We start from the raw sequence: 23,337 nt of genomic DNA, 5'->3' as shown, positions 1-23,337 counted from the left end.
TTAGTGCATACCACACATACATTCTATTCATCATGCACCTGCGGTTTCAATGCGGGCCTGCTGCTAGACAGGGCTTTGCATACTGGGCACACCGCAGCCCAGCAGTTGCGGTCAAAAGAATTCTGGCGTGAAGGGGTTAAAGACAGGCACAGCACTATTGTCAAAACATAGATTGAACTGCACATTCTTTCCACTCTGTATAAGGAAACCCATCAATTACACAGTCAGTGCTGAAGTGGATGAGCCAACAGCTAAAAACAAATCCCACGATAACAGGGCTCAAGACTCACCTTCAACACTGACAATGAATGAACAGTTGGCCGTATTGCCAGCCTCATCACTGACTGTGTAAGTCACAGTGCTGTTGCCCAAAGGAAACACGTCGCCAGGGCTGTGGGTGCTTTCGTTGCTGACAACACCGACGTTGTCCGTGAACACCGGTTCTTGCCAGAAGACAACTGACGAATTCTGATTGGCATCAGTGGAGTTGAATATGAAAGTCGGACACTGTAACTCCGGTGACTCATTATCTAAATTCCAACCAAATCATTATCAAATGTTAAAACATCATGAATCAATGGGCATTATTGCAAAGAGTCAGTTTTCCACACTTCTCTTCTGCAGCACTTTATCTCTGATGGAAAACTGAATTACAACTTTGATGAAATTAATGTTGCGATGAATTCTGATCCTTGATTCTTAATTACAGGTTTTGCCCTTAACGGACATAATATTTTTTTACACAGTATACTCGGTGCGTGTCCGAGAGCATGTGAAAAAATTCACAAGCGTACTCGGGTGGGACTCAAACCCACAACCTAATACCAGTGCAGACATCTTTACTACTCGACCACCGAGCTTGAAGGGATCGGCTGGCCGGTCCGGGTCAGGTGTAGCAGTGGGTACCACAAACTATTTAAAGATGTACTTTGCATCAGGGAAATGTTAAATATTTAATTACAGATTTTGCCATTGGGTAAGGGCAGACCTGTCATTAAAAAAATTAACATCTTCCCCACACAAAGTACATCTTGAAATTATTATTCTACATAATGTACTATAATGACACAACAGATGGAAGGGAGTTTGTAAGGTCTTTACTAGAGAAATTATGCAAAAATTGACAATTTCGCCACCTTGATCAAGTTATAGAAAAAAATGACAACTGTGAAGCCCTAAGCCTTTAATTTTCAACCTCATCATCCATTTCAAATATACATTTACTACTGTGACCATTAAGGCAAGTTTAATGTGAATTTCTGGCTTATTGGTGAGGCATTCAAGCCTTACAAAGCAAGCTCACCTGTTATGACGACAACAAATGCACAGCTGTTCATATTTCCTGCATCATCGCTGGCCGTATAATTGACAGTGGTGTTCCCCACTAGAAATGGATCCCCTGGTCTATGTGAGCTCATGTTACTGACGACTCCAACATTGTCCGTGATCACTGGTTCTTGCCAGAAAACAACAGATGAATTCTTTCTTTCTTCCGTGCTGTTGAAGATGACTGCGGGGCAAGGGCTCAAACTGGGCGGTTCCTCATCTGCCGTCCAAAAAAGCCATTTCAAATAATCCTAAAAAACCACTGATGACAGTAAGCATTCAATTCAAGCCTACACAGAGAGCTATCTGACTGTCAACAAGTGGCCAAAGGTTTACCAACTTGTGGCAGGCCCACCACGCTTGCAGTGAAATTGGGCTCACCTTACCACATTGCGACTTTCTCCACTACACTTAAAATGTCCCCAACACAGCTTACGAGATTAACACCATTAACATAGACAGGGTAAATATGAGGAGTTTTTCATTTTGTTCGTATCGCTTGCTTATTTTCTTTGCTTAATGATAATGTCGAGTCGCATCAGCTGAGCCTGTAACAGCAGCCAGACATGCGGTAGCAATGGAGACATGCTACGTTCCGGGATGTGACCGTGACTTGACTCACTATGCACTTCGGTCCCATTTGCATGCCGCAGGCACAGGTTTTTGACCGAGGCATGATCGTGCCAAGTACACCCATGTCTGAATTACTTGGCTGCAGCTTGAAATTAAAAGTCTATGGTAGTGGCTGCGGCTATTCCTCACAACTGCATGTGAATTGTGGATTAAGATTAGGATTTGCAGTTGGTGCATGCATAAGCTCGTTCACTATACGCAATCATACTCGTGATAAAACTATGAATTCAATCTGTGGCCAAATGTTTTGATGAAAATTTCTTCACTTGTTTTCAGAATAAAAAAATATCAATTTTTTGTTATAAACGATTAAGCTGGAGCCTTGGGGCCAGCAGGCACATGCAGCAGTAGCTCAATCATCTATTCAGGTTGTCAACACTGTCGGCCAATCATGATCATAGCCACATAACCTCTCTACTCCTTAATTTCAAAACTGCCTTTGTGGTGGATTTCTCCAACCTACAATAAAATCCTGGAAGAGAACACTCCAGAAAATGCCACGATGAAGGGAAGAGGGTTTGATAAGAAACGAAAGTATGTCTGATGATGATTTCCCTCTTGAAGAGTGCACCAGGTTGTTCACTCACCTACAATGGTGACGACAAAAGTGCATTCAGTGACATTCTGGGCCTCGTCACTGACAGTAATTGTGACTGGAGTGTCGCCGACGGTAAAGCTGTCACCCTGACTGTGGCTGGCTGTGACATTGACAATGGCCACATTGTCAGTGTAGGTGAGCTGTGGCCATGTGATGTTCTTGTAATTCTGGCCTGGGTCTGTGCTATTTGTGATGTTCAGACAGTTGGAAATTACCGGTGCTTCATCATCTGAAAAGGAGGGTTAGAGGAACTCGGCATAATAACGGTGATACGTAACAAAATCATCAGCTCACACATGAATGGTGACATTATACTCAGCACTTCTACAAAAAAGCTCAAGAAACAAGCCCTTATTGGGCTAAAATTCACTGGTGGCCAGCTGGGACACTGACAAACTTTTTAAAGCTAGCTTTGATAAACAAAACACAACTGTACACCTTAAACATGCAAAAATCAATTCCGAGCACTGCATTTATCCTTTATTATCTCCAACTTACCTTGAACAATCACAAAGAAGGTGCAGTTTGCCTCGTTGCCAGACCTGTCTGTGGCTACAAACACAACGGTTGAATTCCCGACAGGGAAAGGCGAGCCTGAGGAGTTGGTTCCTACAATTGTGGCAATTTCATCATTGTCACTAAATTCAGGGGAGAATGTGACGTTGGCAGTGGCAACCCCTGGGTCAGTTCCCACCACAATATCAGACGGGCAGACGTCCACCGTCGGAGGTTCCAAGTCTGTAAAACACACACCCAAAAAATTAATCTACGCTCAACCTCAGTGTGCATGATCGGCAATTTAAGGTAGTACTTTGCCAAACGTACACTTTGCATGTGATGCTATGACAATGAGAATTTTGACCTCAAACCTTTAAAATCTGGTACCATAAAAAAGAGACTAATGTCTGTTACGGTATAGTTACCAGGTCCCAAATTTTACCATTTCACAAAAATATAAAGATTGTGAATACAGTAACAGACGTAAAAATGCAGGATGCTGTTACATACCCTGGACAAGGACGTAGAATTCACACATGTCAGAGTTGCCAGCAGGGTCCATGGCCACGATGGTGATTGTATTATTTCCAATTGGGAGTAGCACTGGGTTTGTTTCACTTGCATTGAGCGAGACGACTCTGACGTTATCTGTTGCTGTGGGCTCTGTCCAGTTGAAGTTGGTTGTGTTGAGTCCTGGGTCTGTGAGCAGACTCATGACAGATGATGGGCAGTTCATCAACTCTGGAGCCTCTTCGTCTGATAAGAACAGAAAAATGACCAATTATGACATCTGAGATGCTGCGAGCGGGGACTTTACTGATCACCAACTCTGATGTTTGTCTGTCCTTGACAGGAATAAACTGAAATGCAATCACCTACCCTTGATCGAGATTGTAAATACACAGGGTGCAGCCATGTTTCCTGCTGCATCCGCTGCAGTGTAATTGACCTCATATTCGCCGTAGCTTAAAGTTGTAGGATTGGATACTCCATTGAGAACGGGCGTGATCATTTCCATGGAGTTGTCCTGGACCAACGGCTCAGAAATGCTGACAAGTTGACTGCTCTGGCCTCCAGCAAGCACATATTCCAGTGTTGTGGGGCATGTGATAAACACAGGGTTCCCAACATCTGCAGAATCAAGTCATTAAAGACCATTCATTGACAAAAATCAAGAAATAACACACTTAATTAGCTTCCATTTCCAAAAAAAAATGGATCACTCCTCTGAAAGGACTGAGTGGATGTGATAGGTGAGAGGTCAAGGCAAGGGATTAGGGTGGGACAGAGAATGGGAGACGAGACTGACCTAGCCCCAGTGAGGGTAGGAATGTCTCTCATATTTCCACTATGGAGTAAAACTGCATGATATGAATGTCCTTCAGAGAGTTTCTTATTTCAGCTTGACCACTTGCCGCCAGATGACGGGTAAACACATACAATTTTCCTTATCTGTCCATGGTGGACATACACACTCGTTTCAGAAAACCTGACATTAACTGGTTAACAACACAGTCCATCAACTGCAGTTGTCCAAAAAGTGGTTTAGAGATGGTTATAGGACAACACTTCCAGTGAATTCATTCTTTTTGGCAAGCTGAAAGTAAACAATGAAAGAAGGCCATTTCCAAAGATGCATCGATTATGAATTTTTGGAAAACTGCCAAAAGTGGGCAAAAGCACTGACACGACGCTCACATGCATTTGTTAATTAAAAGCACATCCTTTAGTGAAGACATCCTAGGTGCTGAATTCAGGTACAACTCAAAACATGACTCAGCAACTTTTGATCTGAAATCAAAATCTTCCAATGTTGTTCGTCTCAGAATGGGCAGCATTCACTGAACTGAAACTTTATTGAGTCACAGGCGCCACACATTAGATTTTAGGTGATTTTGTTGCCTCAAAGGAACATAATGCAAAAACAACAAATGGTAGACTGAATCATTAAACTACCGCTAGTTTTGCCCACTGCCGTCAGCACATTTAACATCATATAGTGATTCTCTGGAAAACGGTGCACAGTCAAAATCGCCTGCCATCTGACAATACAACAAAGCCATCGGTTTTCTCTTTCTCTACCTCTGCTGGGTAGGAAAACACCAACAATCCCTCACATGATCAACACCCACTCACCAATCACAGTCACCTTGAAGGAACAGGTGTCTGAATTGTTGGCGGTATCTGTGAATGTATACACCACCACGGTGACCTGGGCAACTGTGAAGTTATCTCCTGGGCTGTAGGTTGATGACACTGATATGGCATTGGTAGGATCTATGTTATCAGTGGCATTAGGGGGAATCCAAGAGATGCTCAAGAGAGCCTCGGACGTCTCGTTCATAATGCTTTGAGGGCAGTTGATGATCATCGGTGGAGAAGCATCTGTTCAGTGGAAACAAGACAACTTGGATTAGTCATGTTAGTGTCTCTGGCAGAGAAAAAGAAAGACTTCAACATCCAAGTTGCTGATTTCTCACGGACACAGTTGTGCAATGAAAGAGATCCCGCCCACCTGTGAAAATGCAGCATTTTTTCATCTGCATTGGATTTTGTATAAAACAAAATGTAAGCTAGCAAATTCTCATCCAGCCAACTCACCATAAACAGTCACCGTAAAGTTGCAGGTGGCTTCATTTCCATATACGTCTACTGCCGTCACATTGACAGTATTGTTTCCGAACATAAACATGCTACCTGGCTCCGAACTGTTCACAATCGAACTGACTCCAACATTGTCTTGGATTTGAAGGTCCCATGTAACAAACCCAAAAGTGTTGTTTCCCTCAGTAGGGGCCAGAATTTGGGGTTGACAATTAGAAAACGTCGGAGGCTCTCTGTCTGTTGAAATCAAAGAAGCAATAGATTCAGTATAAAAAAGACTTTGGTTAAGATGGAAATTACTCGAGGCATGTGCACAGAATTTCTTTCACGACATTCAATCCATATGCTATTAGATGTCCTAGCCAAAGCCAGAACACGAACCAGCTACTGGTTTAAGTGACTGCAGCCAGTTCCTACAGACGTATGCATTCTTGATGGCTTAGCCATGACTTCTAGATGGAGCATTATACCTACATGTATTTATGATCAAGAGCCACATTCCCATTGGTCAATCAGACACGTTATCTACTATTTTTGCAGCTAATATAATACACCCAGCTGAAACCTTGACGCTAGTTTTCAAGGATCAGTCCAGAATAAATTTTTTGGAGAGGGTTAGACTTTTTTGGGGGGGAGGACAAAGATTGAGACTTTTTTATCATGCATTTGTGATGGACAAGGTTACATTTTGGGGCCTTTTACAAGCATTTTGTTGGAAGAGAAATTACAAGGACCAACAAATTTGACGTTCTCTAATTATTTTTATAAATACCGGTATGATCAAACCTTGTTAATGACAGGCCTTCGGACTTGGCAAAATACCTTGTTATAACAGGAACCTTGAATTATCAGGAATGAAAACAATGAAAAACAAAAGATTGGGACATCAAAATTTCCTTAAGCAGAATCTTGTATTAGCAGTCTTCAAAGTTTGACTATAATGTTTCTTATTTGGAGGGGGGGGAATGACCCCACTTGCCCCCTCCCTGCCCCAGACCTGGCCGACATGCCATGCACAAGCATTCTAGCTACATGTGCATGAAACAAATGTACATCTTGACCAGCATTCTCCTGTGGTCACTGCTTTCTGAATTTAACTAGTTATGTATGAACAGAGTAAAAAAGTTAGAATTTGATGTGTTTCTTTATCATTTTTTAAGTTATAATTTTGAAAAAAAAATTACAGGAAAATTTAACTTCAAACCAAAGCGAGGGGAGAGCAGTCTGACACAAATTATTTTTTTAAATCGGCATTCAATTTTGGAGCAGCATGAGTCTTTGACACACGAAAGGAGTGTCTGGAATGTCCATCCCAGTATAAAATGGGTGGATGAATTTTGGGTGGGGCACAGAAAGGACTGTGCGCTTGATGATTGTGCCCAGTGCAAGCTGTTTGGGAGCTACCCCCTTCGCACGTCCCAAGGGGCCAAAACCAGGGTTCCTTGTCCTATTGAGGTCTTATATTGTCTGTGAAGTAGGTGGAAGCTTGGAATTTTTGCTTTTTGCACCGCATTCGTGCTGCACGGTCCATTTCGGAAACTCTGTTGGACTTCTGGACCTTGGATCTGTCTCTTAAGATCGGATCTTAAAGTCCTTTCTGGAGGGGGTCCAAAGTAAATGAGGAAGGGTTGAAGGAGCCCTGCCCTTTTCTTCCTTTTCCTGATGTACATCATGACTGAGAGTCATCTTGGAAGGTCTAAAACACCAAGAGTGTCACTCGACCCGACCAAGAAAAGAACTCAGAACATTTTGTTTAAGTTTTGGTTAGTACTTGCCCCATCACAAACATAAAATGGATCTAGCTGGTCATTTTTTTGTTTATTGTTGCTTACAATTTTGTTCAATACAAGCCATAAAATACATGCATTTATAACAAGAGTGAAAACTGGTTTGCTTCATATCCAGTTTTGTTTCAGTTCCCCTCTAAAACGTAAGCCATTCAAAGGGTTGGGCTTACTCTTTGGGGTGGGGATCATGAAGAATTAGGGGCTCAAATGGAACGGACAAGAAACACTAAATTGACGAAATGAGTTTTCATTTGTATACATGTATATCTGATTAGTGTATTTGTTTTTGTGGATAGTTTAAGTGACTCAGGATTCTGTCATGGCTACTTCTTTTGCTGTTCAGGCATGATTAGAGGCAGAAGATCTATCACTACACAAGTTAGAACGTGCTCAAGAAGGCTGAAGTTAGGGCCACACATGTATAGCTGATCATTTACATGTGGGTTTAATACATGTATAAGGAAGGCTGAATGAGTAGAGGTCATTGCTAGTCATTTGTAGTTAGAACCATTAGGCTCTATTTCTAGTTATAAATGGCTAGAGCATGCCAAGATCGAGTTAGAAAAAGATTAAAGTTAGAATTCGCTGAACGTCAATTACAAGAAGAACAAGAGTTTGAAATAAGGAAGACAGAATTGAAACATCAACATTTGTTAGAAATTAATATTAAGACTCTGGAGAGGAATAGCCACGATACCAGAGCGTTAACTCATTTGACTTGGTTCGCAAGTTAAACGAAAAGGATGTGGGAAACCTGCATGTACTTTGTTTCGTATGAAAAATAGCCAATCAATTAAAGTAGACAAAAGAGTATTGGACATTGTTACTGCAAAGTATTTTTGTAGGAAAAGCTCAGGAGGTTAAGTACACCTGTAGAATTTGCCAGGGAGTAAGAGATACATGTAATCTTAGCTCATTGAAACTTGAAAAAAGTTTGAAAATCTCTAGAAGGCAGTGTTGCCAGTGGAATTTAAGATCAGCACTATGATGGAAATCAAGACCCACCTTGATAAGCACAAAGTAACTAACGCCTGAGAAGCCACAGAAATGGCAGATAGGTAGGAGATTCTCAAAAATTAAACAAACCTCTGTGGGTTCAGAATAAGACTTGGATTTAAAAGAAACGGTACCACCAGAAGAATGATAGAATTCTCAAGATGCAGTCAGAAAAGATGACAAACAGGTAATGACCACTAGGAAAGCACAAAATAAACATGTAAAAGGTAATTTGTAATTATTGCCGCGAAAAGGGTCACATGAAAGCTCAGTGTTGGACACTGAAGAAAGATGTCAGACAGGATAGATAAATCTCCAAAGCCTGTTGCTTTCGTTAAAAAGCAGGTAACTTCATGTGACAAGAGAACTGCGATGACTAGAGATAAGGAAAAAAATGAGGTTGTAGGTGAAAGGTCAAAAGTATATGAGGGCTTCTTGTCAAAAGGCAAAGATTCACCAGTAACAGGTGATGGGAAGAAACAGCCCACATGTGTACATGTACATGTAGTTAGTTACTTTAAGAGACCCAGGAGCTGCTCAATCTTGAATGCTTGTAGACATTGTTCAATTGTCCTCTTACAGTTCAGAAAATGTCTCTGCTTTAATTCGGGGTACTGAGGGGAGGTTTAGTGCCGGTACCTTAAAGGTGACTCTCAGAGAGTCCGAAGTTACTTAATGGCAATGTTGTTATGGGCATAGGTGTAGGAGTTTCTTGTTTATGACCTGTGCTTCACCCTCATGTGACAAGCTAGAAATGAAAGCGGAAACAGAGTTTACAGGAGGATTACCCTGTGATATTCCCTGCCTGTGTCGTAACTAGATCAAATTCCCTGTCCAAGACGTAAGAAAGTCAGGTCAGTCAAACGATACGGATGTTACGTTAGCCGCAAAATTTATGGGTCACCTGGATGAGTTGGACAAACATAGTTCCAAATCACCAAGGATTACTAGAATTGATTAAAGGAAGAATAGTCCGATCCTAAGCTAAGCAGTTTGATATAGACTACTTTGAGCTCTAATGTAACCGAAACTGTTCCAGAATGCTTCTATATTGAGGCAGGTGTTCTACTGAGAAAGAGGAGACAGTCAGATAGTCCAGCAGGTGAAGAATAGAGGGTGGCACATCAGATTGTAGTTAACTCGTAGTTATTGTGAAGAAAACTCTTAAGACTAGCTCATTTAGTCCCCTTGTCAAGACACCTACATGTAGGTATCAGAAAAACCTGTGCGAAAATTTGGCAACATTTTTACTGGCTAAATTAACGTAAGATGTAATATTTGTCAACTGAGAGGGAAGTCACAAGAAGTTATTAAGCCAGCTCCTCTGACACCCACGCCAGTATGTGATGAACTATTTCCAAGAGTGCTTGTAGATTGTGTGGGCCCATGACATGTACATGTACCAGGAATGAAAACAGGGCACAATTACCTCTTGACATCATGGGTATGACCACATGATTTCCAGAGGCCGTTCCTCTGAAGAGAATTACTGTCAAAATGGCTGATGCCTTGGTGCAGTTTTTCACGAGGTACAGACTATATAAAGAGAGTCAGTCTGACCAAGGTTCAAATTTTATGTCTGGAATATTTCAACAGGTCATGAAGGAATTCAGAATTAGGTAGGTTACATCAGGTGCCCATCACCCTAAGTTGCAGGGTGCATTGGAGCAACACCATCAGACATTGAAAACTATACTTCGAGCCTACAATGAAGAATATCCAGAAGATTGGGATAAAGGTACATGTATATGTATTTCTTTGGTCTTATTAATCACCAGGGACACACCTTATGAGTTGACAGGATTTACATGTAATTACTTTGATTTAATTTACGGCCATGAAGTTGGAGGTCTGCTTAAGCTCATTAGAGAGAGATTCCTAGGTGAGAATGAGAAAAGTACTCAGACTGTGTGTGTGCCTTTACGGAAAGACTTGTGAAGGTTTGTGAAATGTCAGGCTCAAATCTCAAGACATCACAAAAAGCAAAGAAGATGCAGTTTGATGAGAGGTTTCAACCTGGAGATGACGTTTTGGTGTCATTGCCTGTACCTTCAAGATTTAGTGGCCCTTATCAGATTGATAAAAGGCCGAATGATGTCCATGATACGGTGCACACTCCAAGTAGAAGGACAAGTAATAATAATGGATCACAGAGGTTCTGTATTATCGTAAGGTGAATGCCATTACCAAACTGTTTCCTATCCTATTCCCTATTCTAAGATTGTATCAATAAGATAGGAAAACTATTTCATTTCCAAGGATGGATCTGCATCATCAGGGAGATGTTAATTAATTTTGGATTTTTGCCCTGCCCAACTTACATAACATTGTATACTCGGTGTTTTGTGTGTCAATAAAATAGATTTACTTAAGGGAGATTAGCAGATTAAAGAGAAATATCTGCTTGATACCCTTTGGTAGGAAGAATGCCCCAGCAACTCTACAAAGACTTATAAATGTCATGAAAGGACTTGATAATTGAGTCGCCTGTATAGATGATAGGATTGTACATCGTGTCAGGCATATAGAATTATAGAATGACGCGCTCAGTAGAGCAGACTTTAAGTGATAAACCTAAGAAAGAGCAAGGCTTCCACAGCCAAAGTCACACATTTGGGGCATGTTGAATGGCAGGTTAAAGTTCACCCAAGCGAAGTAAAGGTTTAAGGCCATGACAGATTCACCCATTCCTACAAACGGAAGTTATTAAGTAGAATTATTGGCATGGTTGGGTTCTGTCAAAAGTTTGTTACAAACTTTAGTGATGTTGTGGCTCCACTGATCAATTTGTTGCAGAAAACCACAAAATTTATTCAGTCAGAGGCATGTCAGAGATCGCGTGATGGACTAAAAGCAGTATTAAGCAACAAACCCGGGTTAGCTGTCCCAAACCAAAAAAGCAGTTTGACTGAACAGGGGTGAGAAGTCTTATGCAAATTATTCTCTTGTATCAACATTCAACAAGTGACTGAGCACGTGAAAGGCGTGTGTGGAATGTCTGCCCTAGTATAACATGGGTGGATGAATTTCTGGTAGGGCACAGAAAGGACTGTGCGCTTGATGATTGTGCCCAGTGTCTGCTGTTGGGGAGCTAACCCCTTGGCACGTGCTGGGGCCCGGGGACTGAGACCAGGGATCCATCCTCCTATAGAGGTCTGATGTTGTCTGTGAAGTAGACAGAAGCTTGGAATTTTTTCTTTTTGCATCATATTTGTGTTGCCTGGTCCGGTTTGGACACTTTGTTGGACATGGGCCTTGGATCTAATTCTCCAGATCCTGAAGCCATTTCTGGAGGAGGTCGAAAGTCAGTGAGCTCATCAAACACGATGCTGGGCCGTGTTGACAAGCTCATGGGAGAACGTATTACAAGAGCCCTACCCTTTTCTTCCTTTTCCTGATGTAAATCATAATCTAGAGTTGTCTTGGAAGGTCACCAAGAGCATCACTTAACTCAACCAAGAACAGAACTATTTCGCTAAATTAAGTTTGGGTAGCTTCTTACCCCAAGCATATAATGGTTCCAACAGCTAATCTTTTTGCTTATATTGTTGCTTACATTTTTTGTTCACGGTAAGCCATGAAGTATTTGTAATAAAGGTGAAAACTGGTTTGTTTTATTCAATGTCCACTTTTGCTTTGGTTCCGCTCTAAGGAGTAAGCAATTCAGATGGTCCACGCTTACTCTTTGGGGTGGGGGTCAAGACAAATGTAACTAATTTTGAGGGTTATAAGTCCAAAGTATTAGTTTCCCACAGAATTAGAACTTGTTTGAAAAATTCCAACACCTAGGGAATAGAACAATTTACCTTCCACTGTGATAACAAATGAGCATTGTACAGAATTGCCGGCCTCATCTGTCGCATTGTACACGACAGTGGTGTTCCCAATTTCAAACCTGTCGCCTCTCATGTGTGAAGCTGTAGTTGTGTAGTTAACATTGTCGGAAAAGACAGGCTCTGTCCATGTGACGTTAGCATAGTCCACACCAGGATCTGTTCCAGTGATTGTATCGTTGGGACAAAGAACCACCACAGGGCTTTCCATGTCTGTGTAAAGAAGGGAAAAAATTTATGTCTATAGACTCACATAAAATGTAATCCATGCTGCATACCTAAAGCGAACATTGGACGAAGAGGTTTTCTGAATACAGGAAAACACATATGTATCGGTGCATTTCCAAAGCTGTCAGATGTGGTGCTCCTCGACTTATGACGCAAAGATATTAGCAAGACTAATTTGTCCGTCATCTTCAAAAAATCTGCTTTGGCAGGAAAAAAATGTTGCCTAGTTCACTCAAAAAAAGTCTGACAAGAAAATATTTTGTTAATACTCAGCCTACTTAGAAGCACTTGTCAAATTAGGTAGTGGAAAATTCCCAGTGAGTTGATATAAATGCTTACCTGACACGGACACAATAAAAGAACATGTTACATTGTTGCCATCAGCATCCAGAGCAATGTATTCCACAGTGGTATTTCCCACTGGAAACTCAAATGGGGGACTGTGGGTAGATGTCAACGACACCACTCCAACGTTATCTCTGGCCACAACAGCTGGCCAAGTCACGTTGGCGGTGCTGCTTCCGTTATCTGTGGCAGTAGAAATCTCAGTTGGACACGCAGTGGAAAACGTCGGGCTCTCATTATCTGATGAGAAATAACCAGTGCAAGTAGACATTAAACACCACAGCATCTAAACACCAAATGCACTTCACGGCAAGCTCTACAGATACTCCTTCCAAGCATGCATAAGGGATCTTTACAGAGAAAAAGTAAGCTTCAAGGCCTAGATATGCGTACATGGACCGATTCTAAATTTTCAACATTCAATATTATGCTTTCCAATGTGTTCTAGGCTAAGGACATTCTTTAGCAGTAACAGGCCCTCTAAATAATAATACAGATTTCTTTGGCTTGAAAGTACTGAGACTGGGACCATACAACGTTCCACTCAAATGTTCAGTCCAATTTTGCCAACTGCCCCAATTTTGTCCGCGACTTACCCGATGGGCTGCACTGTTGAGACATGTCAAACTTCAGGACTCCCTGTTTTTAGTTACTTTTACAACTATAGGTCGGCCCTTAAAGAGAGTATTACTCAGCCAATGTCTCTCAAATGTCATGACCAACGCGTATTTGGGTTAAATTTGGATGAGTAAATCAGACCAAAAAATGGGACTTTTTTGCCTATGTCTGTCAAAGTAAATGCAAGGTCAAGTTGACACACATGCACATGGCAGACTGCGTGACCTTTGGCTGTTCTCTTCCACACTCTTACTCCCTAACATCCCCATTTCGACCAATCAGAGATCAGCTTTCCTATGAAACTTTTCAGTTACCAATCAGCGACACTCCACCAAGCACCTTTTGACATTAGCGCCATGTTTATTTTTAGTGGATGCATGCATGCACGGTTTCCATGTCATTGTTTTCACCCTATAATTTCCCTCAAAAATCAAAACCCTGCCCTTTTTCTACAAATTAACCCTGCAGTTTGACAAAATAATTTCACTCATCTAGTTAAATGAGTCTGAAACCTAAAATCTAATTCTTCCTTATAGGAAAGGAGGTCCTGAAATGTACAATAACCGGGGAATACACGTACATGTACGCTTAAAAAGAAAAATGAACATGCATGGAAAGCAATGTCAATCATAAATCTGCATTGAGAATGCGAAAAAAAAGGAGCTAAAGTACACTGCAAGAAAAAATAAATAGAGCAAGGGAAGGAACAAGAGTACTAAGTGGGATGCAATGATTGTCAACAATACTGGTTGCAGTACATGTACATGTAACAGAAATTAGGCCTAGTCTTGAATTAAAAACAAACAGCTAGCCCTGTTCTTACAAATTTAATTGCCCATTTTTCAATGCTGCCACAGGCTTAACAAAGTTGTACATGACCCAGGAAAGCTGCAGCAGTTGATAAAGTCATCATGTCAAGGAAACTGGGATGGTTGTAAGTAAATACATGTAACTAGGCTTTTACTAGCCCAGGGTCCAATTTTTCGGTAAAGCACACGATTTCTGTTAGAGGTTCCACGTATCTAGCAGTACATTAACATTGTTAAGCACAGCCCAAGACAATGCAAACCAGTGACATAACACTAGAAATCTCTAGGCATATGCAGTCGGCCATTACTAATTAGCACGACCATAACAACCATGCATTCCATGTCGAACCACCGCAATGAAATTGTGCTTAACGTTTGCAACCTTTTCTGCTGAAGTTAGCACGATTTTTGTGCTAAATGTAATAATGTTAAGCAAAATTGGACCCCTGGCCGGGCTATACACTAGGGGGCATGGGTTGGATGCCAGTATTACTAGACATTACGACTGATGACTGACCGTATATTTGAAGTCACAAAACTACATGAACTAATGGCTTTTGTGAGGGCCTGACGGAATTCTTCACCAACATTTCATGACTAAATGTAATTTCTGTTACCGCGTGGAGGAATAAAAATTATCTCCTCCATGGTTACCCCAAAAATTCAAGCATGAAGGTAGGATTAGGATTCATACCAGGAACTCCCATCACTGTCCCTTGACGACATCATAGACAGACTCCTCCAAATCTATGACAACATCAAGACGAACTGAACCCATGTGCGCGGCTCACGCCATGTGACGTACAGTGCTACTCATAAACTTTGGATCCCAGACCAAGAGACAATTTGCTTTATTGAATATAAGGAACCAGACTAATTGTCATAGTAGAGCGCCCTCTCACTGTTTAACTGGTTTAGTTTCCCACTCCCACGATTCCCTGTTTTTTCAAACATGTACACTGAAAGGGTATGTACATTTTGTTGGCACTGTTCTCTCACGGAAGCCGGCACTGATCCCAAGTGAAAATAAAAAAAAATCGATACAGCACAGGATTTAATTAAAAGTCCTCTTAACTCGGCACAAGTGTACATTTTTTCTACATCTCTCGAGTAACACGCACAGCTCTCTACCAAGGCTTCAAGTACATGTACTATCTTTTCTGTTTGTTTTGCTGCAGTGCATTCCATTCAAAGCCATATTTTCATTCAATGATATTCATAATACATGTACTAATTTTTTCACAATTTATTACTATTTTGCGAAGAATTTTGCGTCGTTAGTTCGTTACAGCAGTTGTGTAAAAGTCTGTGGAAGTCAAGAAAACCTTTTCAGCATTTCTTGACAAAACTGGAATTTTTCTCAGTCCCAGATTCAAGATTGTCAGGCATTTCTGCAATGACTGACCAGTATTGCGATAACTTGTGATAAAAAAAAGTGGAGGCGGGACGCAACACTTTTTTCCTTTGTGTAATCAAGATTATGCAACAGATCTGGACTCTCCTAAACTCAGTGAAGAATGGGGAATAGAATACTATCTCGCTTTTTGAGTTGTCTTCTTATTTGAAAACTTACCCACAATATTAATGGTAAATGTGCAAGAGTCGGTAACTGTGCTGTTATCTGGATGCGTTGCTGTGCAGGTGACTGTATTGAGGCCATATTCAATCGGGTGGGGCATATCGTAATTGAATTCCATGGTGACACCACTGTTGAGGAAATTAGAAACACAATAGCTCATGTGATAGTCCTTTTGGTGACAATCCCGTGCAACTGTATACGAAGTGCTCATTTTATAATTATTTGCCCATTCTTTAATTTGTCATTTCTCAGTTATGATCTAAAGCCAAAACAACCCAGATCATTCCCGACTCCCTTTGGTTTATCTCCCGTTATGCTCAAACAGCCATCCCGTCGCAGGTCAAGCCTACTGTTAAGCCTACTCTGAAGGCAGTCTGAATTGGAAAGATTTACATGTACGAAGCCACTTTTTTTTCCCTGCAAGCAGTAATCTACTTGTCATCTGCAAGCAATGAAATGTCCTAAAATGTCAAATTTAGTAGTGAAAATATTGATGTGTTCACTTGGAATTTTTCAAATCAGTCTCGTAGGGTCCGCTGTGCACACCGCAGGGTGTCAAACGCCATCCGTATGAAATTCTCTCCTAGCCAAAATCTCCACGATGGAATATCATTACTCATGACTGTGGACGCTGCCGAGCCGAGTTGGGCTTCTCTGCTGAAGAGATGAAATTGTGTCTGTGTCCGACCCACTGTTCGACCACTTTAACAAACTACAAATATACCGAGAGAGGGTTTGCTGTCCGTATCATTTGTTTTGCCTCAGAAATGAAACATAAAAAGTCGTGGCTTTTACACTGACCCGGCAGAAGTAATGTTGCAAGTGATGTTTTCACCCGGTACTGCCATGTTGTTGTTATCCAAAGCAACAGGCCTCGTTGGATTGAGCACCGTGGTGGTCGAGATCGGTCGCTTGCTGTTCGTTTCTCCCTCTGTTGACTGAGGACACCACACAGTTACGGTATCAAGTGCAACTGTTGAAGTAAAGAGACAATAAGGAGACATGTGATATTTCTTTTTGCATTTAGGAAAAGAGAATACAGTGAAGTGACATCATGGCACAGAGGAAGCCTGGCTCTCCGGCCTAATACAGCGTTGAAAAAAATTACAAATAAAATAAAATGTTCTTAGTCCCCGCTTACAATGAAACGTTATTTTGCAAACTACATGTACTCTCATTAGTAAGGTCAACGAATTGCCAATAAGATTACAAATTGATAATTTTGGTAGTGATCGCTCGATTTGCTCCGTGGCTCGATCTCATGTAGGCCTGCGACCCAATAAATAATTCCGCCTTCAGACGATTGGATTTTCTTTCAAATTCACAGGCTTGGAAGACAAAGTTGTGGAAGTAAAAGATTTCATACAGGATCGACTTCGTACAGTGGCGATCGCGCTAAACAATTAAGCATGCTCTCAATAAAACTCTTCTTCAGTTAGCAAGCACATTTAGTATTTTGAATAAATTTTTGAAAGTTTCCAAGGATATTCTGAGCATAATCTAAAAGTGGCTTCAGGATACGAAATATTTTCCCATCCGAAACAGTTTTCTTCTCACTGTGAAATTCGTACCAAGTTCGGAAGCTGCAAACCCACAATTTTATTTAATAGCATGACCCTCAAAAGAAGGAAAGTTATTGTACAGTAAGCTTCCTGCTTCTAGCAGGAAAAACTGCAACAGGAAGTTAAATTAAACAGGTCTTACCAGCCAACGAGCACAAGGCAAATACTCCCAATGTAAATAAGATCCATGCCGATGGACTTGCCATTTTGGCGTCACTTTAGCGGACTGTCCAGTTGTTGAGTTCACTATCGGAGCCAAGACATCAGGCACAAAGTCCAGCAAGAAGGGCGCTGCGCGGGAAAAATGACCAGCTTGGACAGCCGACGTCTGCCCACTTCCTTCTGGTCTCTACCGAGGGCTTCGTGCTAGGTAGGGCGTTGGCTGCTAAAGATGTACCCTATTCGTGCCCGGATATGAGCCGCTCGACAACAAAAAGGAGGGACGCAACTCTGGACCCTCTCGCCACCTTGTCACCTTTGTCCTCCACTGCACTTACATAACGACCATTGAGTTTTGTTAATCAAGTATGCAACATGCGTCAGTGTGTAGTCTGCAGATTTCTATACAGCACTGTTAACAGTCAATCTACTTTCTGGTCTGCTATCGTTCTTCAGGCATCCTTAGAGGGTTCAGCTCAAAAGACCTTTTGAATATGTGATTTCAGGAGTAGGTGTGCTGCGTCCTTATTCAAAGCATAATGTCAAGGAGTCGGACAGGGATGTCGCTCCATCCAGAATCAAGCTGAGTGACTTCAGCTTAATCGGTGTTTATTTTGTATCAATGTGATGAATTTCTCCTCCAAAGACAAGTTACTTATTTGCAACATTATTATTCACACTGATGCACTTGTAGGTCTATATTCAAACGTCATTATTTAAAAAGGAAAAAAGAAATCATAAACTGAATGAAAACAATTTCATCTGCTTGGTAAGTTTTACCAAACTAAAGCCTTGAAGTCCAATGAAGAATGCGGACTTCTCCGACAGGAGGCAGCATCACGTTACCGTAAATAACGGGTATGAAAGTGACAGCTGCAGTCGCTCCTGATACCGAATGAATTCTCAATTATTATTCATACTGGGTATAATAAATTCTTGTTTAAAACCGTTTAAAGAAGTACCTTTGAACCTTGAAATCATGTGGCTCAAGTTGCTCGGTCTTTGACATGACACGTTTGTCGTGGGCCGATCTTAGCAAGTGCACGCGACCAAAGTACGCGGTTGCAAACAGCCTCTCTCATTTTTGTCGTCAAATTTTAAATCCCATCGGTACAACGTGTTTTACAACTTCTAGTTTATGTCTGTAGTCAAGTTTTTTGCACAGCCAACTAAATCGTTGCATTTTTCGTTAGTGTTTTTGTTCCATATGTTTTGTCTGATTTTATCTGTTCAAATAAATACGGAAGCATCCAAATCGAACGCAGTGTCATTTGTCTTCAGAGCTCAACTACAAAAAGCTTAAAATTTTAGGTTTTTATATTTCTGTTCATGCCAAGATACGATATCTGAATGTAGATTGTGTCTTTCGGAGAAAACAGAAAAAACGAGGAGAACCCTCAGCCTGTGTTCGTAATGGATAAACCCTTGCACGTGTACATGTACATGTACATGCCAAACAATCGCTACATGTATATGGGGGGGTCAATATCCGGGCTGACCTCGAAATAATTTCATGCGCTGTTCAGAACATGCGCACAATAATTCAAAACCGCTGGCGACTATCACGCCCATGAAGAAATGCCACACATAGATGGAAAGAGCATGGGTAATCACCAACGGAGCCATTGGCCACAGTGATGGTACATTAATCTCTCTTTCCCCATGAAGAAGCGGTCTATTCCTGCCTCCATGGCGCCGCCGACGAGGTCGTGGGGTCATCGCATGCTATGGCAGGCCTACACCTGCGTGGTGGCCAAATGGTCGTCCCTCCAACTATTGATACAATTAATTAAATTTAAAGTAATTTCTTTGTTTCCACAACTTCGCTCCACTGTTTTTAATGCACATATAGCCTGGTAAAAAACTAGAACTAAAAGAGGACGATGACGTTTATTGGTCTATGTCATCGTCTTACTTGGCGCGCTGGCCTGTTTTCTAACTCAGTATTCAATTCTAAATCATAAATGTACATGAAATGTTCCCCAGATAGAACCATGGTTGGAACAGTAGTGGAAGGTTGACATTTTTAGAAATCCAGTGTAACAGGTGCCCCCCATAAGCAACCGTCCAGCACTAGGTCCGTCGTTCCCACTGTCCCCATTCCAGGTAACCTGGCGGAGGACATTCATGAGTCCTGCGTCATGCAGTGGCCCTTAGTGTCATGACCTGACTGAATCCTCACTAAATTGACCATACACCCCCTCTTCCTTGAAATAATGCCTGCATGTAGGCTATATTTCCCTTGTATAGCACCATCTCCTGAGAAATGATCATCATGCATTGCCACCATGATCACCAGGTTTTGACACGATGTGTTCATTCACTAGCACCGAAAAGGACGGCAGCTACATGTATACACAAAGCGGAAGAGACACGATAGATAAATATGGGTGTTTTTCGTTGTCTCTTTAAATCAAGTTTTGTCGATGTAGGCCTACGCCTTGACCTAAAACTCTTTTCTGGTATTCAAAGGAATGATAAATCTCAGGGGAACAATATCTTCAGGTAATGAAACATCCCTATGAACCCTTCTGCTTTTCTTTGTGCCCAAAAAAATCCAAATGGGACAAAGGGAAGTTTTAATTTTAACAGGTGCTTGGGAATTCAGTGTTAATTAAACTGTTCAAAAATTCACTTTGCTTTCATGAATAAACTCTCAGATACTTGTAAAGTCGAACGAGTCTGCTTTCGGCCCATGTTAATGCTGTTGACACAAATCCAGTGCTCGTAGTGCCGAGTATCTACTTCGAGCCTAACAGAACTGAACTGTTGCAATATACAAAACAACGACTCGCATTTGCATGTAGACGGCTGACATGCTCCGACTCAAAATGAAAATGGCACATCTAAATTGGTGTATTTGGGAGGCACCGTGACTACACCACCCGCCCGACTTACAAAGAGAAAAGAGGTGTGATTTTCGTTCTAAACATTTAATGAGGGCAATTGTTCAGAAAATATACATTTACCATGAGCGTCTTGCTCACGGATGACAGCCCACAGATAGACCCTCAATACCCCCCCCCATGGTCCCCTGGAATTTGAATCTGGTTCCTTGATCCAGCCGTAGACGCTTCTTTTGTGCGCGTATCTGTAACCATATACATGTAAAGCCGTTGAGTCCACGAGACTACATAACGCTGTTACGTATTCTCGTCCTTCAAAATCATCCAGGAGTGAAGTATGCAGAAACGTTCTTCATACGGTGGGTGGAGCAAGCATCCAGACCAGGGGTTTATACGACCACACAAAGAGCATGGGCGTAACTGGGTACATTTTGCTGGGGACTCATTTTCTGGATGCATGCACTCAGTGGGTTTGGTCACAGTGAAAACAATGACCAGGGTAGATGTTTTTCTGCTCTAGCTTCTGAGCGGGGCCGGGGGCACACGGGAGGGGGGGGGAGAGCGTGCCTCATGCCCCGCCCCCTCCCCATCCACAGTTCACGCCACTGTACACAAGAGAAAACCTACATTAAAGCTTAAGCTAAGGATGTTTTGATCATCTGATTTAAACTAAATTATATTTAAAGAATATCTTTGTACAGTCTGCGAATTTGAATGTTCACCAAACCATGGAGGAAGGAATAAACTAACTTCCAAGTTCCTGTCTTCAGCATCCTTGTGATGAAAAATTTTCAACCCAGGGACTCTGATGACGTTCGTTTATGACGGACACAGTTTCTTTCATTAACCTGTGCGTCAGCATCAGACTTTCTGGAAGAAGATTATGCATACAAAGACCCGGAAGAAACTGATTTCGTATCAAATCCCATTTCCTCGTAGTGAGCCTTCAATGACAAAATGCTGCGAAATAACTGTCCTGAAAATGATTGTCCTCTTTCGTAATCTGATCTGTCTCAACTATTATTACGCTTTGGATACTTATTTTATACAGTACTGCATTATGCATGAACTTGCCAGTTGAATAACGCTTCCAATTGTTAAAAAAAACCATACCACCAGTATTGCCAGACTGACAAGTTTTATTGTAACTTGAATCCAACTGAACAAAATAAGAATAGTGTCAAGTTGCTTTCCTTTACAAATGAATCAAGTTAAATACTTCAGCTGGAGACGGTGATCATAAGGCCAAACAAGGCTGTGTAAAATAAATAACCAAGTTTACTATTCTGGCCAGCTGATGACCACACAGTGGCGTAGCTATAGGACTACATGTCCGAGGGGCACCCAGGGATGCGCACATTTTTTTTCAAGGGGACACCACAAGGAATAAGCAGCAGCTATATTTCAACGGAGATAATCCACAGATTTTCAAATGGGTGGGGGTAACCTGGGGGTTGGGGTGGTAAGGGGCACGGGCATCGCTGGGGGGGGGGCACGTGCACCCCGTGGCGACTTCTTGAGTGGGTCACAGTCGGTTGAGCTAGCGCAGAAAGCACGGCCAAACTATATCTACCCATGGAGGAAAGACACGAACTACTCAGCATACATAGATGGAAGCTCAACTCCAACTTTAAACTCAAACTGTTTTGGATGTCGAAACTTGTGGATGGGTCAACATTACAGACCCTAGCTATATGCAGTTCCATATTATACACATGAATGTCCTGATGAAGACATCATAGACAGCTATTTTGTAAAACTCTTTTCAAGGGTAGGTACAATGCATTTTCTGTTACAGCAAGCGTCCAAAATGCACCTTGTTTCACTATTTAAGAATACTGTGTGTTTTGGTACGTTACTGTCTTTTCCACTTTCTTCCTTGTAGCCCTGAATTAATTACCTATTTCTGTTGTTTACACTGCGCTAGATCCTGGAATTTACATACTGTGTTTATGCTGAAGTACTTCGCTGCAACGAAAGCTTCTGCAAAGTTGCAGCAAAGCTAGTGAGTTTTCCAAAATGCAGACAGCAACCTGAAGCATTCGTGTTTTGCAGATGTTGATAAATATTCAATATGAACAGGGGACTGAAACTTGTTGTTTTGAAAAATGTTTTAAATAAAAGGTGTATGATTTAACGGTAAACTCTCAGACGAGTCCAAACAATTTAGATGTCTAAGAGCCACTGTCATATGGGAGGGGAAGAGACTATTCGAATCAAACAGCGCGATATTGACTGCTCCTGCAATCAAGACTATATAGGCGTCTAGAACCGAGACTATAACCACAAAGGCCGAAATCATTGCGCCCTTTCTTCAGCCGACACTTTTTTTATCAACAAATTGACACATCGTCAGACCCAATGTTCCTTTTAAGACTAATCACTAGTAATTGCTTTATAAGAGGCGTGGCAAAAGCTAAAAACAGGTAATCAAAGAGCAAAATCCGGGAAGTTAAAGCGAGCTTTCTGGAACAGTTGCTCGCCTCGCCTATGAGGATTGAGGAGTTTACACATGACCGTCCTCACATGCTATAAGTTTTGGAAGGATAATTTCCAAAAACTGAAACCATCTCATCAAACGCTCATGTCAGAATCTTATCTTTATGTTTTTCAGATAATATTATGGAACCTGGACACGGTTAACAGACATTATTCCATACACAACCTTTTACTCCTGGCATTATCATCGTTCCTGGGTCTCCTAGTTTGTTTTCACTTCAAGTACATGTATACTTACGTGGGAATGAGATAATTGCGAAGACTGACCTCCCTATGCACTCGATGGGTTGTGGTTTCAGTTGGGCTGGCATGATCCAATTCGTACCGTGTCAGCAAAGGTTATTAGACTTCATTGTTTTGCATATTCCGAAAAAGCAGTAAATGCATATTATTCCTTTGAGTTTATTTCGTTCATAC

At 41.5% G+C, this 23,337-nt stretch overlaps 1 protein-coding gene across 3 annotated transcripts in view; it reads right to left on the bottom strand.

Annotated features, from left to right (window-relative positions):
- LOC110978223 (uncharacterized) overlaps positions 1-17,840 on the bottom strand; it is a 55,328-nt gene extending 37,488 nt beyond the window's left edge. Inside the window, exons 1-13 of one of the 3 annotated variants that reach the window (XM_087132721.1) lie at positions 17,559-17,840; positions 16,656-16,827; positions 15,849-15,982; positions 12,843-13,088; positions 12,249-12,488; positions 5,657-5,896; positions 5,192-5,440; positions 3,935-4,186; positions 3,566-3,811; positions 3,056-3,295; positions 2,547-2,786; positions 1,304-1,546; positions 291-530 (exon numbers count right to left, since the gene is read on the bottom strand). In XM_087132721.1, the coding sequence (XP_086988847.1) occupies positions 291-530; positions 1,304-1,546; positions 2,547-2,786; positions 3,056-3,295; positions 3,566-3,811; positions 3,935-4,186; positions 5,192-5,440; positions 5,657-5,896; positions 12,249-12,488; positions 12,843-13,088; positions 15,849-15,982; positions 16,656-16,827; positions 17,559-17,622 (2,806 nt within the window). In that variant the 5' untranslated portion in view covers positions 17,623-17,840. Of the gene's footprint in view, positions 1-290; positions 531-1,303; positions 1,547-2,546; positions 2,787-3,055; positions 3,296-3,565; positions 3,812-3,934; positions 4,187-5,191; positions 5,441-5,656; positions 5,897-12,248; positions 12,489-12,842; positions 13,089-14,969; positions 15,805-15,848; positions 15,983-16,655; positions 16,828-17,558 lie in introns of those variants that run through there. The other 2 variants (XM_022233042.2, XM_087132722.1) reach the window with 2 other exon arrangements.
- Between the last annotated feature and the right edge of the window lie 5,497 nt (positions 17,841-23,337).

Source organism: Acanthaster planci, linkage group LG02 (genome assembly GCF_054643075.1).
Source record: "Acanthaster planci isolate LZ-2023a linkage group LG02, COTS_SCS, whole genome shotgun sequence".
Classification (NCBI taxonomy): Eukaryota; Metazoa; Echinodermata; class Asteroidea; order Valvatida; family Acanthasteridae; genus Acanthaster; species Acanthaster planci.
Note: the sequence above shows the minus strand (reverse complement) of the source record. Positions and strands in the feature narration are given on the sequence as shown.